This window comes from Opisthorchis viverrini (assembly GCF_000715545.1).
Source record: "Opisthorchis viverrini unplaced genomic scaffold opera_v5_454, whole genome shotgun sequence".
NCBI lineage: Eukaryota > Metazoa > Platyhelminthes > Trematoda > Opisthorchiida > Opisthorchiidae > Opisthorchis > Opisthorchis viverrini.
This window is the reverse complement of record NW_008752105.1, coordinates 288,659-306,204: the sequence shown is the minus strand read 5'-3', so window position 1 is coordinate 306,204 and position 17,546 is coordinate 288,659. Positions and strand designations below refer to the sequence as shown.

The 17,546-nt window shown below is 46.1% G+C and overlaps 1 protein-coding gene across 1 annotated transcript in view; it reads right to left on the bottom strand.

The window, feature by feature from the left end:
* Positions 1–17,309, bottom strand: part of T265_11098 (hypothetical protein) — a gene marked incomplete at both ends in the record, with an annotated part of 55,191 nt that extends 37,882 nt beyond the window's left edge. The window contains 5 exons of the mRNA XM_009177662.1: positions 1,157–1,330; positions 1,374–1,550; positions 4,508–4,834; positions 5,810–6,116; positions 17,149–17,309. Coding sequence (XP_009175926.1) covers positions 1,157–1,330; positions 1,374–1,550; positions 4,508–4,834; positions 5,810–6,116; positions 17,149–17,309 — 1,146 coding nt within the window. The remainder of the gene's footprint in view (positions 1–1,156; positions 1,331–1,373; positions 1,551–4,507; positions 4,835–5,809; positions 6,117–17,148) is intronic.
* Between the last annotated feature and the right edge of the window lie 237 nt (positions 17,310–17,546).

The following is a 17,546-nucleotide window of genomic DNA, read 5'->3' as shown; positions in this document are numbered from 1 at the left end:
TGCCTCTCCCTGTGTTCAGTCAACCTTCGAAGGATAAGGCCAGAGAGCACCTTCGATGCCACAGCTAACAGGCTGATGCCACGGTGGTTTTCACATAGCGTCCGCCTACCCTTTTTAAAGATAGGAATAACTGTCGATGTGCCCCATTCTGCAGGCACTTTCTCTTTGTCCCATATAGCACCAATAAGGTTTGTCAGGTGGGTCACCAGGGATTTTCCGCCTTCTTTGAAGAGGGCTGGATACAGTTAGGAGTGTCAAACTTGGTGAAGTTTTACCATACCATTGTACTCGCCGTGATCATTCTGAAAATGCAATTACGCTAATAAAATGCTTCGCAAAGCACGCAAACGTCTGGTGCATGATGTTATCAGTCAGTCAGTCATCGGTCAACACACTGTACCCCTTCTCTGCCACATTCTTAAGAAGGCAAAGCAGAGACCGTGTGATTCGAGATGTAGTGGTAACATTGAGATACGAATGGCCTACCGAGTGGGACTGGTCTACTTGTGTTGACGGTGGTCCTTGAGTGCACTTACAGGACACACAGCCGTCTGACCCTTCATAGAAGGCAGTTTCCCTGAAAGATTCTACGCTGGTTTCTGTACTGACCACCTCATAACATACTCCCTGACACTGGTGAGGCCTGATCACTACTTACAGTCGACCTTTCAGACAAGCATCAATGCAAATAAGCAAAATAGGTTGAAGCTTCCCCCTGGAGGCAGCTACTCATCAGCAAACAATGACCAGTCTTGTCCCAAGCGGGACAATACAGCTGAGGCTGTCGTTTGCAGTCGTAGTGAAAACAAGTGACCTTTTGTGGCGAACAGACGAGATGCACAGCCACTGAAAACAACTCGCCAAAATACTGGACCGACTAAAACGTAACACGTGCAAAGTGACAGATAGATATTCCATATATTGCTCCAGGGTGCTATCTGCAGAGGTGACTCGCCGATGCGTATGCGGTAAATCTATCCCAGACGGTACCAACACTTCAAATTTTGGCCATTAGAAGAAATTACATTCTTGGACTACCTAACATGGGATAAATTGACCGAATATCTCCGCACAAGACTAAGTGCACTATACGTTTTTAGGCATAAACAAATTACATCATCCATATGTTAAAAGTACAGGTTTCAGTTGAACTAACCAGTTCATGCATTTTTCTCCGAAGTTCTTCAAAATCCTGAACATAAGTTGCGCGTTTGGCTAATTGGTCCGCCTCTTTTGGATCGACACTGTTTTGATCAACTTCGGCCACATAGAGTGGTTTTAGATATTTTTTAACTTCCTCCAGGTTTTTGTGAAATGCTCGGAAAGCTTCCTGTGAAAGGAGAGTGAATGAAACGATATTAACGTTAACTCACAGTTGCATCTTGACCCTCGAAATGTCCGATAATCTTTCTTCCACCAGGATGACGGTTCTGCCATCGAGTTAAATCGTATACGCTGTTTTCAATGACAATCCATCTATCTGACTTTGAGGTGTGCTTTTTCACCTCACTCCAAGGAACCTTGTTTTCGTTCCGTTCCGAGGTGTTCATCTGGAACGGAAACGGAACGGACATTCAAGCGCATTGTCACCTCAAATTACTCAAAAGATCATTGTGAAAGCATTGATTGAATCAATCAATGAGGCCTTCGGTGTCTCGACAGTTGGTGTCAAAATAAAATGTGTTAAACCAATGGGGATGATTTCTTCGAAGGTAGTAAAAAAACGCCGGAAACACTAGTTCGAGAGAACGGTATACCAGTTAGAGAAAACTCAAAGCAGAAAACCCATCAAGCTTTTTGACAAAGAAGCATAATTGGGTGATCTAAGAGACTTGGGACAGATACACCATCAACAAGATCTAAGAGGGACAGATACACCATCAACAAAACAAGGCGGCTGATTTCACCAGAAGAATTCAGGTTAGATGCAAGGCATCTCCTGCGAACAAAACGGTACAGAAATAAAGCTAATCAGACCCATATTTTGAGACTAGTTTGGTATCAGCTACAATGGTGGTCGGAGTATATCCACGCTCGGGGGTGTTTCAAACGACTCTAACAAGGGAAGCTTTGGTCGCGGTCCGTAATAAGGACATCCGCGTAACTATTCAATGTGGACAGACAAGGTCCGCATGCTGATCTTATCGGCCAATAACTCAACGCCGAATAATCAGCCATAGACTTCATAGTTTTGTGCAGGGCGCCCTCGGATACGGTCACCCGGATGCTAGTTCATACAGATTGTTCAGACTTACCAAGTGCTTTCGATGGTGCCCGATTGTTAAGGCGCGAACTTACTAACGGAAAGGTGTATGGTTCAAACCAACCTCAGCACCTCGACTGTTCCTGCCTAGGCTTTGGTAAACTAACAATATCTCCGCAATCTGCTTTCTTCGGGTGGCATAGCGGCTAGGTACCGAAAGGGTGTCACAACTGAACAACGACGAGTCTGCAATGCTGCGGTAGGCTCCATATAGCTATATGGAACAGACGACTGGCCACTACGCGCCTAGGCTGGTTTAACATCGTTGCCATCGGCGTATTGCCAGTGCCCGGTGGGGACATCGGATCAGTGATTATGAGTGGCTTTCGGAGAAGATAGATGGTTACAGTCCATTGGTTACCCAGGCTTGATCACTGCTTCATATTCCAGTGAGCGGACTCCCTCAGAGAGCTCCTTTTTGAACACATATAGAGGGCGGAAAAACCGAGACGTTAAGCAAGACTCAGCTGCACTGGTCATTACCGTCAATTGTATAAGCTACGGCCTCCAAGGCGTATCTGTCCACCCCCATTTCCACAATGCGAATGAAATTGCGATACGTATAACTGCTGTGCAACGGGTATGCGGCTTCAGAGCTGGTGATGAAGCAGTTGTACAGTTGGAAAGTGAAGGGTGGAGTAGCCGGGTTCATCCTAAGTGGTTTTGAATGCATGAACCAGTAGGAGTATGGTGGAACCCGTTGGTAGAATGCGGAAGTAAGGTGGTAACAACAGATGCTTCCGCTCCATTTGATAAAATATGAACGACAGCCGTGACGTGGAGCAGGTCTCTCGAGCCCATCAAATATCGTTTGTTCTACTGAACACTAGTGCATGCATGTAGCAACTGAGATGGAAACAGCTATTTCATAGTTTTAGATGGAAGTCGGTGAACGGAGATCCGCAAGAGAGGATAACAGATACCTGTTGGTCAGACTGCAGACCAGGGTTAAACTGATAGCTCAACTTGAGCCCCTAAATCAAACATATGGAGTATAATATTGGACTCTTTGAATGAACAGTCTAACACGCCTAACGGAGGGTGGTTGTATATCCCTGGGAAGCTCTACCAAGCCCTTGATAGTAGCCGGATATCTTACCCGATGGCGCGGGGAGTAGCACATGCAGTAAGGCCACCCGAACCTAGAAAAATTATCCCTAAAAATCCAGGACGCTTCTTCAACCGAACAAAAGACATTAAGTATGGTCGCATGAGGACCGAAACTCCCTTCGCAAAATCCCCGTGTGGCCAACCGGTGGGATGTTACCATCAGTCACCCACTATTCATGTCATGTCATGGATGTGTGGAAGAACAAGCCTGTGTTGCTGACGTTCTGATGTGGTACTGTGTTGTCTACTGGGTCACCGGATAAATGTCAATCACGCCTCAAACCAGACCTCTTTGTTTAGGATCAGTGTTGCACTAGGGCTGGTTTCCGTGGCCGATCATTAGCTAACCGAATTACGATTGTGCTTGTGTGTGCGATTCTGTGTTTACAGGATAGAAGTAACGAGCGGCGTTTTGTCTCAAGTTTGCTTTAACTTGGGTTCTGGGGGTAGACTATCTTGGGCTCACAGTACGACCCCCTGAGATTTGTAGTGCACTAAAAGCCAGCCATTCATTCCAGGCCGGTGCTCCAGATTTGAGAACGAAAGGTTAGGATGAGGATGCGATAGATGAAAGCCGTCACAGACAAAACATACGTTGCAAAATCCTCGCGCACTCCCTATTGGAGTTCATAGGATGCTATTTTAGCATGGTCATGGAATTTGTGGGGGTCATTCTTCATAAATGCTGACCTTCAATGTCACACAACCACGAAAAAAAAGATTGCAAAGAGAATGGGCGGCTGCGAACTTACTGAGAAGCCACAGCTCATTAAAGGAAAGAACAGAGATTAAGGTAACTACAATGCTGCACAACATCAAGCACGATACTATACCATACAATCATATTGAAGTATGAGGATATAGCCCCGGTGTTGTGTACGACGAGGGATGGAGTGCAACGACAATCTGAATGACAATGGAAAAGACTGAGGGCCCGAAAGCTAGGCTTTATTCATCCAAAACTTTGACACTGAAAGCTGGAAACGGAAGAAAGTGATTAAGCAATAAATGATGAAACGTTTGAAAAAACAGAGCAAATATACAACATTCACCCCCCCCCCCATAGAGATGAAAGTTCTCAAGGGTTGTTTGCTTTATAATTGAATAATGTCAGGTCTCTCTGTTGCGCAAGACATACGGTCGTGTCCGCTGTTGTTGTACAACCAATGGGTGCTCAGAAGAATTGGACATTTCACTTTCAGAAGCAGAGTCAGATAGTTCCGGCTTAATAAATGAATCAGCATTTGACTGCGGTTGCTGATGTTCGGATGCTGGAGTGCGTCCGAAATCTGATGAAGGCGCCAGGTGACGTAGGGAGGCCGTTTCTTCCATGCCGTTAGGGTGTCTGACACATGCGTACTCAGGGTTACATTCCAGTGGCTCAACCTCTTCAACTAGGGGGTCGTACTTTGGAGATCGTATGTTTCGCCGCATCAGAACTGGTCCTGGTGAAAGCAACCACTGCGGCAAGGACGTACCGACTGCGGATTTTCGATTGTGATGAAACATCCGCTCGTGTGGAGTAGCATTGGTGGTAGCTTTCCACAAGGTTCCATTTAGTCTTCCCACCTGACCGTTTGCCCTTGGGTGATATGGAGTGGTCCGACCGGTGGCTACACCGTTTTCATGAAGAAATCGTTTGATCTCATCCGAAATGTATCATGATGAGCCACGATCCGAATGCACGAAACTTGGCAGGTCAAATGTGGCGAACGGTGGCACAAGGTATGATATCACCGTAGACGAACTGATATCTGGACAAGCATAGGCGAACGGAAAACGGGAATATTCGTCTACCATCGTCAGTAGATATTTGTTTCGAGTCGTAGAAGGCAGTGGTCCCTTAAAGTCAATGCTTAAACGTTCAAAGGTTTATGTGGCTTTAATGAGGGCACCACCAGATGACTTGAAGAAACGTGGTTTTAACTCCGCACACACGACACTGCTTAATGACGAGTCGGATGTCCTCCAGGGAGAATGGGAGATTCTTGGCACGAACGAAATGCATCATGCGTGTTGCTCCAGGATGACACAGGATTGCGTGTAAGCGTTTCAGATCCAGGTGAGATGAAGTGTTCGCACAGACACTCCGAGAGAGCGTGTCAGCAGCTTTGTTTTCTACGCCTGGCCTGTAGGTAACGTCAAAAGAAAATGGCGATAACTCCATCGTTGGATTTTGTCATTTTTTATTTTCCCTTTTTGTTGCATTGAATACATGTACGCGACGGACCGCTGATGAGTTATAATTTTGGAATGGGTCCCGATTAGGTAATGCCTCCATTTGCGCACTACTTCGACAATTGCGTACGCTTCTTTCTCAAGAGTGGAATGGTATTTTTCGCTGGCAGACAGTGTACGTGAGAAGAATGCGACCGGTCTGCCATCTTGATTGAGTGTAGCAGAAATCGCGACATCAGATGCATCAGTTTCGAGTACCAAAGGTATTCTCGGATCGATAGTGACCAAGGCTGAATCCATCAACTCCTTTTTCAAACTTTCAAATGCTTTCATAACAGATTCAGGGACAGGAAATATTGTAGTGTGAGTGATTGGGTAGATCTTATCCGAGAAACGGTTTATACAACGAGAACAGTACGCGAACAAGCCTATCACTCGTTGTTGATACTTGGTGTCCTTCGGAACGGGCAGCTCTTGCAACACCTTGAGGCATTCAGGGTCTGATTTGACGATACCTTCAGTAATTTCATAGCCGAGGAGTCTGAGCTTAGTGGTGGAAGTCGTGCTTTTATCGTGATTTAACTGAAAGCCATACTTGTGTGCTACGGTGAGGAAAAGCTGGAGGTTTTGATCGTGTTCTTCTTGATTCTTCCCACAGATGGTGACATTATCCACATACGCATATGTCCCGGTAAGTTTTTCGGCGGGTATTATGTCATCCATTACCCTTTGAAAAAAGGCTACCCCATTCGTTACTCCGAAGGATATTCGGCGGAACGGATAGAGATTGTTGCAAGCCTCAAAAACCGTGTAGATTCTGTCGCTTTCTTTAATGGATATTTGATAATACGCACTTTCAAGATCAAGCGTGCTGAAAATACGATATTGAGCTCTTTTGGTACTTAAATCTTCAAGTCTGGAGAATAGATAAGCGCCTAGTTGCGTAAATCGGTCTATAGTATGACTATAGTCAACCACCATTCGCTTCTTCTGTCGTTCATTTGTCGCGACGAGCACTTGCGCTCTCCATGTGGACTTCGAGGGTTCAGTGATTTGTTGGTCGAGTAAACGCTTTACTTAAGAAGCAATGTCTGCAGAATGTCGCCTGGACTTTATGGCGATTGGCTTACACCTTCGATCAGTATGCTCGAACAAAGTGCGAGGTTCAATGTTGGCAGTAATCAGCCGCAAAGAGAAAAAGGTTTGTCACCGTTGAATGAGATTTCCAGGGATTTGTGAAGCCTAAGAAAGTCATGTCCTAGCAGAATATCTGCACAGAGGTCACGTAATACTGAAAACTTGAAAGAGGGATACTTGTTTTGTTTATGTTGCAACGTTAAAAAGCAATATCCAAGAGTAAAGCTTTTGTGCTGGACAGATGCCAAATCCATCTCAGATGACGATGGCATTACAGACCACTTGTTACGACGGACTACCTTTTCAGAAGTGAAACTTTCTGAGCTAAAAGTATCAACAAAAGCTCGAAGTGGGACACCATTGGCTTTCACATCGGTGACTACTTCTTTTAGACACTCGGGAGCCGCTGCAGTGACGGAATATAGCGCACTCGAAACAGATGAGGTGTTCCGCGGACCAGTAGATCTGCAAACCTTTTGAAAATATCCTTTCTCCCCACAGTTTTGTGGGTCGCATCTTTAGAGGGGCATTTATACCTCAGGTAACGATCATATCCACAGAAGAAACATGAAGACCCCACACTACCAGCAGTCGCCTGCTCATGCGATGACGTTTGAGAACATGGAGACTTTGACGGGTTGTTCGATACGGTAGCAAAGGGGAGTTGAGTGTTCGGCAAAAACGACGACGACTGTTTTGCGCTAGTTCGAGGGACTTTGCATGGTTGTATGTGGTTTTAAAATCCAGCGACTTATGTTCCAGCAGTCTCTGGCGTATATTGTTGGAATAAAGTCCACTAATAAATGCGTCTCGTAACGTTTCATCGGTATGCTGTTCTGCACTGACGGTTGTAAAGCGGCAGTCTGCCAATAAACTGCGAAGCTTCTGCACAAACTGATCAAGGTTCTGAGCTCCATCCTGTTTACAAGTGTTTAAAAGATGCCGGGCAAAAACTTCTTTTTTCGGCTGTATGTAAATTTCTCGCAAGGTTTCGATGGCTGATTCATAATCTTTGTAGTCTCTGGTGAATCGGTAGGCACTAGGGGAGGCGCAATTTAACAAGGTTTTCAGTTTATCTGGTGAATGAGAACCAATTGATTCTAGTTTCTGAAAGTACAAAACCAATGCTCCCAGGTATCTGCCGAGTCTTGAGTATTGGGGTCGGTATTGAATCTTTCAGGACGTAAGAATCGATCCGTTGTTCAAAGAAAACTTTTTGGATGAATAAATTGTTGTGTACAACGAAGGATGGAGTTCAACGACAATCAGAATGACAATGGAAAAGACTGAAGGCCCGAAAGGTAGGCTTTATTCGCCCAAAACTTTGACACTGAGAGCTGAAAACGGAAGAAAGTGATTTGGCAATAAACGATGAAACATTTGAAAAACAGAGCAGATATACAACACTCGGTAATACTTTTTCGGCTAGAACCGGTGGTATTGAAAAGTTGGGAGAGCTTCCGAACGTTCCAAGGGGTAGCAGCAGACTCCAAAGTGCGTCCAAAGCACTACAGTTCAGAACTAGCATAGGGGCTACCGAAAGTGATAACTAATAGTACTAAGCGCTCATTGTCTACGGATAACTGGAGCCGCAGATCAATCAACTCAGATCCAACAGAGGTTGGGTGTTAGCACGCTTTATGATTTAGCAAGAACTGTATGGTGCGAATGTTCGCAACTTTCCCCTGTGTGATTTGCGAAATCAAAGCGTGCGCTGATCCCGTCCTGAGAGCTAAAAAGTCCGTTGGATCAAATAATTCACCTACATTGGTTCGGAGTCGGCGGTTATGTGCCCAATAAAAGTTACAGAAATTTTGGTGGGCATGGAAATCTGTAATTGATGACAACATGATAAACCTGTTCATGAATGGACGAGTTCAGTTGGGCATTATGCGGTTTTGTAACGGCTCGGATGGCGAAAACCACTGATAGCACATAAACTGTGACCCGAGCACGAGTTCACTGGAGTATCTTTATTATCAGAACTGTTAGTTTCAAGGTAGAATTAACAACTTAGACCTGCATAGCTCGTCGAAGGTGGTCACACTGCTCTCCATGGATTTCGGCCTCATTAAAACCAGCACTCAATTGTTGAAAGGGATGTGTATTAGTAGCTCGCTTACTATTAGCAGACTGACGATAAGATATAGCTTTCTGTTCCTTCATAAAGTGGAAGTTTTAGACCATTTGAAATCCTATGGAAGCTTTCTTACTGGATGACTTCCCTCCATTGATAGAGGGCGTCCTTCAAGGTTGACGGCTGTACCTGAGAGAGCTCCAGTTGAGCTCCGATCCTATTATTATATGGTTGCTTGCCCTTTCTCTCAGGTAGTTTGGGTGAGGTTCAACAAATCCTTTTATTCTTGGATCAGCCTACCTACTACAGCCCAAGGGTTGCTGGTGAGTTCGAGATAGTGTTTGAGTTCCTGCTCCATGTGTTCAATTTCATGGACTAAGTATGTAAAATTTCCCTATCCGCACCGTAGGCAGTTTGGGTTAACCTGATGCATGATTCAGAAATGACATTCATAGGATTCATATTGACACCGCAGAACAAGTAGTCTTCTGTTCCCACTTTGTTTTCCACATTTTAGGCATCATTTAACCACGGACTCATTGCCTCGCTGTCCGGACAGGAAAGAGGAGCGGTGAAGGTCTTGTACTTTCCGTTTATCGTTTGCTTTGTAGTCATCAGGTTGTCGTCGTCTAGGGGGCAGCTACCTGTTACGTTTGGTTGCTGTTGTTAGCATCAGATGCTTTACGTTACACCGCACCTCTGTCAGCGGGAGGGATGGGATGAAGGCTATTAGTATTGAAGCCAGTTGATGCTAGTATATCAGTCCGACATTCGGATCTTACGGATATTTGGTCGTCGATGGAGTCAGTACAGTGTGACCATCCAAACCTAACGTGTGACTACGTCCGTTCTTACATCACTCGTGTCACGTGCATTTTTCGAGCAGTCCTCCGGCTAACGACAGCGCGTTCGTGTAGGCGACAGTGGTTGTTGTGTGGGAATACCTTTAAAGCGATATGTCGCCTGTCGAGACAGAATTTCGTGTTAGCGATGGAAAGTAAGTAGTGCATAGTATAGGCATCCGGCCAAAGGTCCAACGATATGGCTTCCAACAAGGTTCGGTCATAGGAGGTAAAGAGACTGAACCTTACCGTAGTGTGACGGTTTGCGTACTTCGGCGACTCATTGAGCCACACTTGGGGGTGACCACACTCGCAGAGTCTGTCATACCGGGTTGGCCAACGGTTGAGGGTCTGACGAACAAAGTCTCCCGGTCCTCCAGCTTGGGGGTTCCAATATGTGTGGCGATATGTTCCATAAAAATGGCAATACAGTTGCATTTCCTGCCAAATACCGCTTCTGTTTAAACCAAAGGCTTCGGGTCAGGACCCTAATCGTCCTCTCTTCTAGGTGCGGGCGCCCATCCCACGTACAACCATGACACTTACAACTAACAATACTCTAATGCCACATCGGCCGTTGCGTGGTGCCATCAGCCGGGTCGCCTAACTCACTGCATAGAGCAGGGTGGGTAGGCAGAAACGGGCTACTACTGACGTCCCCTTCTTTCTTCTTCACAGTTTTTCTCACCCCTCTCCATACCCTATTAGTAACTCTTTTCTTGTAGGGCGGTGCTCAAGGCTGATAACTCCGTTCGTCTTGTAACTGTTTTGAAAGCAACATCCGCGCGTCATCCAGCACCGACATCATCAGGCATCTCGAAATCAGTATTCAAAGCTAAACACCCAATCTGTCTGACCGCCTTCAATGTCCTCAATCTGGAGCAAGCAGAACACCAGGCTGCTCTTGCTCTCATACTGGACGCGCTTGGTATTTACGTGTACTGTGTCTCCGAAACAATAATCAAAGACGCTAGCACAATGGTTGAGATAACCGCCTCATCACTATCCACTCGCTTCCGGCTGTGCACATTTGGCGATCCAGATGTTGCTGAGGCAGGATGTGAATGGACTGGTATCGTTATAAGTCACCGAGCAGAAGCACCTTTGATTGACTGGATACCTATTAGTAGGCGCTTCTTCGAAGTTCGTCTGGCAACGCCTGTGAAGAAGTCTAACAAGAGAGAAGTTAACTGATGTCCGTTTTTCGTGTTTGCTTACTATCTGTAGCTCTGACACCATCAAATAGAACTTTTATGAGGCCCAGAATTTCACTTTGCGGCGAGCCAAAAGCTCATATATCGTTGTGGCCACTGGAGATCTGAACGCAAAAGTGGACAGGCTTAGCGCATCTGAGACTTAATTAGGTGGTCGACAAGAACTGGACTCAGTATGCACGCATAATGGTGAACGACTGCTTTGGCTGAGTGCTGGTCACAGGCTGATTTTATGCAGTACTAACTTCCGAAATAGCCGAGGTCGTCTGGCACACGGTATCCTTCAACAACGTGCCGGTCACTAATCAAATCAATTACACTTCCATCAGTTAGCGATGGTGTGGATCAATAACTGACTGCCGATCGTTTTGGAACACATTTGTGGATTCCGACCATGCACTCGTCCGATGTTATTTCTCCCTTCGTTTTCTAAAGCCGCATAGGACTCAGAAGAATAGCCTTTCAACTAGAAGACTGGAAGGTCTGGATGTTGGATGAATTAATCACAATCGTATTCTAGGGTCTATTCCTATTGCTCCACCATCACATGGAAACATACTGCGACGAGATTGCCACCTCTTTCAATCGTGCTGAGAGTTTTGCTTATGGCACGGTACCACCAAGAGCACTCAAGTACTGGATATCAGACCTAAAGGTGGCACTGCTTAAATGTGGCAAAAATATCCCAACCAGCCCAGAACATAACTTGATCCGACAAATCATCAGGTTTCAGGTGAAAGTGAGCGTGGAAACCGACCATGAAGAAAGGTGCACATAGAAAGCCAAGGAAATGGAAGAGGCCAAGATAGCCGGTAATGCCAGATTAGTTCAGTTGATCCCGGGCCCCGGAAACCACCCGTGCGCGAAACCATCAACGATTGAAGGAGTGACCATCTGGAATAAAGAACGCTTCGACCGCTGGACCGAATAATCCAAACAATAAATGTGGTGGCCACCAACTGCCACTCATCTGAAGCCCTGAGTTGACTTAGAACCTTGGAAGGTGAACGGGAAACCAACGACGGCCTCGGAGGTTTACGACTGCATAGGTTACCTCAAGCACCACCGAGCTTCTGATCCGAATGACCTCCCACCCGCACTGTCCAAAGATGGGGGTAAAGTCCTCAATCAGCGCTTGTCCGATCTGTTTGCTTGTATTTTGGAAAAGCACTCTCCCAGACAACCGGAGAGGGTTAATGATAGTGCCCATTTTCAAAAACGGGGCTCGTAGTGAGTGTGGTAACAACAGGGGGTTAGCTTGACCCCGGTCGTAACGAGACTGTTTGCGTCACTTGTGCTTCGTTGCCTTACGGTGGCTCGTGAGATACTGAATTGAGAGCAGTAAGCGGGATTCCGGCCTGCCAGGGAATGCGTTGGCCAAATCTTCACAACTCCGTCAGGTGCTAGAACAATGACATACGTTTAAGCAACCCAAAATTCTAGTATTCATGTGGTATCAGGGCGCACTTGACTCGGTTGGTCGCTCTCGACACGCTTGCCCACCGAGGAATGCCCCGGAAGTTTGTGAAAACAATACATTCATGGTATTTCGAGACTTTCTAACGTGAAATTATACAGGGAGCTCTCCAAAAGCTTCCGTTCACAAAGCGGTGTCCGCCAGGGATGCTCAATCTTTCGATTCATCTTTAAGTTCGTGATCGATGAAATCATGAACGAATGCTGGAAGACCTCGAATATCCTGGTGTTCAAATAGCCTGTGAAGAAAACCTTGTCGCTCTGGAGGGGGCGAGTCGGACCAGGTGGTTAGAGCGCGAATTTACTGACCGGAAAGTCCGTGGTTCGAACCCGACCTCCGCCTCTCGACTTTCCTTGTCTAGGCTTGGGCAACCTGGCAGTATCCCAGCCCTCGTGCCTACTTCGTGTGGCACGCAGCTAGGCACCGAAAGGCTGCTACAGCTGAACGATTTGTCGCTCTGGAGTGTACTGAGGACATCGTTCTCATCTTCGAAGAGAAAAAGGTGCAGGTGTTTTTCGGTGAACTGGTCAAAGTCATCCCGTCCTTTGGTACGCACTTTGCGCCCACAAAGTGTAAGGTCATGCTCCTGGACAAGTAATCACTAAACACGCCACTTACAGTCCAGGGAGGGTAACTGGAAGTTGTGGAGCATTTCACGCATAATGAAAGTTTTACTACTGCTGTAGTGTGATGGATGAGGTCAATGCACGAATCTCCCAGGCCTGGGTCGCATTCGCTAATTTTAAGCGCCTACGGCGTCAAAATGCTGTATCCCTGAGTCAAAATGGACGTTTGTATCAAGCCACAGTACGGACTGTTTCGTTGTATTCCTGAGACTTGGCCTGTTCGAGCAGCGGAACTGAGACATCTTCAAGTGTTCGACAATCGTTGTCTGAGAACCATAGCTCGTGTGGGTTGGTGTCGGCGAATCCGTAACGAGGCAGTTAGAAAGCGAGTGTTCGGTTGTGCAGCGGGTATTTCCATTAAAGAATGCGTGCGGAACCAGAAGCTGCGTTGGTTGGGACATGTGTTGCGAACTCTTGACCATCGCTTGCCAAACGGGGTGTTGTTTTCCATGTTTTTCGAATTCAGGGTGACGGAAGTGGAGGGGTGGTCAAAACATAATATGAAAGGGGTTACGAAACGTTTGGGTGCTGTCGGTGTTACTCACATTCCAGGATGAGGATCGCGTAATCCCCAATGCGCCTCGCCGGAGACACTACAAGATATGGCTCCTAACCGATGTCAGTGGCGTTCCTGTCAGTTTCTATGCAGCTTGCCGGGATAAACGTCCGGAGGTGTAGGGACCTATAATGATTGTAGTTAGCTGACAATTGGTTCCTTACTCGTCCACCCTTATTTGTCTCTTTACAATAAAGCTTTAAAATAAATCATGGTTGTACGGCAGTGACGAATCGGTGCTGAACACTGATGTCATGCTGTCGATGATGATGGTGATGACGTAGTCCACGGATTTATGGCCGTCAACCATTTACGTAGCAGTTCGCCGAACACACTTAACGAGAGTTACGTCTTTCGTGGGTCCCGAGTAGACAATTTGCCTGGCATATTAAAGAAACAGTTTGACGTAGGCCCCAGAGTATCTGGAAGTCCTTGCAAGTAATATGGAAGGTGAGCCGAACCATCCGTAGGACGGCGAATGACTTTGGGCTGATTTCACATGGTGCAGTGAGGACATGTTTGAAGAGAGCCAGATACCCAAATCCTTTTTGGCATCTATCCTCATGATATCTTCTGGTACATTCTCACCATGCATGACAAAGGTGTCATCATGATTGTCAGCTATAATAACCACGTATCTGCCGTACAGTGGTTGTAGCTGCCACAGTTCCGTTCACCGATGATTCGGGGAGGTGGGGTAGGTAGCTATGCATCGGAGGCGGGAGCTGATAAATTAGTGCGCAAGTGCAGCACCGTAGGTGAACTATTAAGTGGGGAGATTGGGAAGGGAGTTATGCATTGAAGACAATAGCTTGGATGCATGAGCGCCATTGAGGGTGCGACTGGGCCATGTCTGACAATGTCTCTAACCATTGATATGGCCCGTCTCGGGGTCCCCATCCGGGAAGACGACAATGACCAGCGCAGCTGAGTTTGGTGGTAATGGCTTTTATATTTTTACATATTTTTAAAAAATGCAAGCTTATCTTGTGTCTTCTTCAGTCAAGTTTTTGAAAATAGTTGAAACTCCTTTTCCAGAAAACGCCAAATCACTTTAGGCAGCTTGCGGCCCATCCGACTGCATGCTGGTTTCATTGGGACGAACATCGCGTCAACCTTGTCAACTTTCTAGACAATAGCCTGTCTTGACGAATAACCTAACGGCATGGTACTTACCTTGTTTTCCCAACGCTATTGCAACACTCCTCTGTCGTTGAACCACTACATTGCATAGTTCGCCATCCTCTCAGGTGGGTTCCAACTCCAGTGCCACCAGGATCTACTGCACGAAAGCCACCGGTCACTTCAAATAATTTACTCAAAATGCAACCGAGACATCCACCTTACGGCTGGCGGGCACCTAATAAATTGAATATGGGCCAGTCACATTCCACTGGCTGCATTTTTTCCGGGAAGGCCTGAGTTGGTTGTAGTGGCTATTCACAATACAACTTTTTCTACCGGACCATATTCCATCGAATCAAAATTGTTCGTTTTTTGCGTGTGGCGCTTTTTTCATAAGCCAGACAACGGAGATTTTTGAATTGGTTCTTGGTTAGCTGCCGAAGGTCATCAACCAGTTTCAATGCACATAACATTCTCACCATGCATGACAAAGGTGTCATCATGATTGTCAGCTATAATAACCACGTATCTGCCGTACAGTGGTTGTAGCTGCCACAGTTCCGTTCACCGATGATTCGGGGAGGTGGGGTAGGTAGCTATGCATCGGAGGCGGGAGCTGATAAATTAGTGCGCAAGTGCAGCACCGTAGGTGAACTATTAAGTGGGGAGATTGGGAAGGGAGTTATGCATTGAAGACAATAGCTTGGATGCATGAGCGCCATTGAGGGTGCGACTGGGCCATGTCTGACAATGTCTCTAACCATTGATATGGCCCGTCTCGGGGTCCCCATCCGGGAAGACGACAATGACCAGCGCAGCTGAGTTTGGTGGTAATGGCTTTTATATTTTTACATATTTTTAAAAAATGCAAGCTTATCTTGTGTCTTCTTCAGTCAAGTTTTTGAAAATAGTTGAAACTCCTTTTCCAGAAAACGCCAAATCACTTTAGGCAGCTTGCGGCCCATCCGACTGCATGCTGGTTTCATTGGGACGAACATCGCGTCAACCTTGTCAACTTTCTAGACAATAGCCTGTCTTGACGAATAACCTAACGGCATGGTACTTACCTTGTTTTCCCAACGCTATTGCAACACCCCTCTGTCGTTGAACCACTACATTGCATAGTTCGCCATCCTCTCAGGTGGGTTCCAACTCCAGTGCCACCAGGATCTACTGCACGAAAGCCACCGGTCACTTCAAATAATTTACTCAAAATGCAACCGAGACATCCACCTTACGGCTGGCGGGCACCTAATAAATTGAATATGGGCCAGTCACATTCCACTGGCTGCATTTTTTCCGGGAAGGCCTGAGTTGGTTGTAGTGGCTATTCACAATACAACTTTTTCTACCGGACCATATTCCATCGAATCAAAATTGTTCGTTTTTTGCGTGTGGCGCTTTTTTCATAAGCCAGACAACGGAGATTTTTGAATTGGTTCTTGGTTAGCTGCCGAAGGTCATCAACCAGTTTCAATGCACATAAATAGAGGACGAATTGGCAGCAGTACCTTCACTATTACCACATCTTTTCGATTTTTTCATTTTTGGCACCTATGAGGAGCCCACGAAAGGCTACGTAAGATTTTAATAACAAATATAACTTTACATTGGTTTCCTTGCACCGCAACAGCGCTTTTTACCGTTTGTTCCAGTTGCACTCCGTCTTGGCCCAAGGTGTAACTTTTTTTATATCTAAGCCCCGATGACTTAGTCTCCACAAACTGAACATACACGATGAATACCTCGTTTTCGACTGCATATTTATACATGGTCGCTAAATGGCGCTCTAGGTACCACTGATTTGTGTCAGCAACACTCTCAGCACATGCATGTAGAGACCGATAGTCGCCGAGGAATGTATTTTGAAAAACGTTACACCTCGGGCAAAGACAGAGTGCGGCTGGAACAAACACTCAAAGCCGCTGTTGCAGTGCATATAAACCAAATTAAGGTTCTACTGGTTATTAAAAACCTACGGAGCCTTTCATGAACTACTCACAGGTCACAAAAATGGAAAATCGAAAAGTTGTGATGATAGTGATTCACGGATTCACGGATATTCGTCTGCCAATGACAACCAGCGATCGTTGAACATACCAGTATAATTACACACACAATTTGCATAAATCGCCAGTGCAACCAACAAGGCGCACACGGAACCGACCGGAAGCGACTTGTAAGTAAAGTGTTGAAAGACCTCTGGAACCTCAAGGTCAGAATAGGTCTCATTGGATGGATAAAACTAGGTGTCATGCAGTTTGGGAAGACCGGTGTAACCGAAGTTGACTCTATTCCCATAGTAAATTTGTCGTGTAGATTCAGAACATCCATACCATCATCAAACTCACTGACTTTGACCCGTTCCCTTACCACGAAAGTGTCATCTACACAACGTCAGAATATCCCAGGTGGTTACGGCAATCCGGCTCCAAAGTATTTGCCACATAAAGGGATACTGGAGACGCCACCGCTAGAACTTGCTCTTGAGTATGAATTACGGAGTCGGAAACGAAATGGGTGAGATTCAAGCGTGTTTTTACCCTTTCCAGCCTGAGGGGTTGGTGTCTGCTAGTAACAGTCGCTTGGCCATTTCTAAAGTGTCAGCTTTTGACATATTTGTAAATACCGAAGTGTCAGTGAGACGTAGAAGGATGTTATCTGGCTTCACCATGATACATGCTCCGTTGTTGCCGAGTCGCATGAAATAAAATGCAAGTACTAGATTCCCCGGTGAAGTTTTTAAAATACCTGCCAGGAATCTGCCAGCTCATGCACTGGGGAACCTACTCCGTCTACTTTCGTTCGCACCGGCACATCTGGTCATCGGATTTTCGGTAGGCCTCAAAGCCATGGTTGGATTGCACTTCTGGGGAAAAATCGATGCCGATTGACTTCTCCTAAGTGTTTCATCACCGACCGCAGCTCTATGGCAAATTAG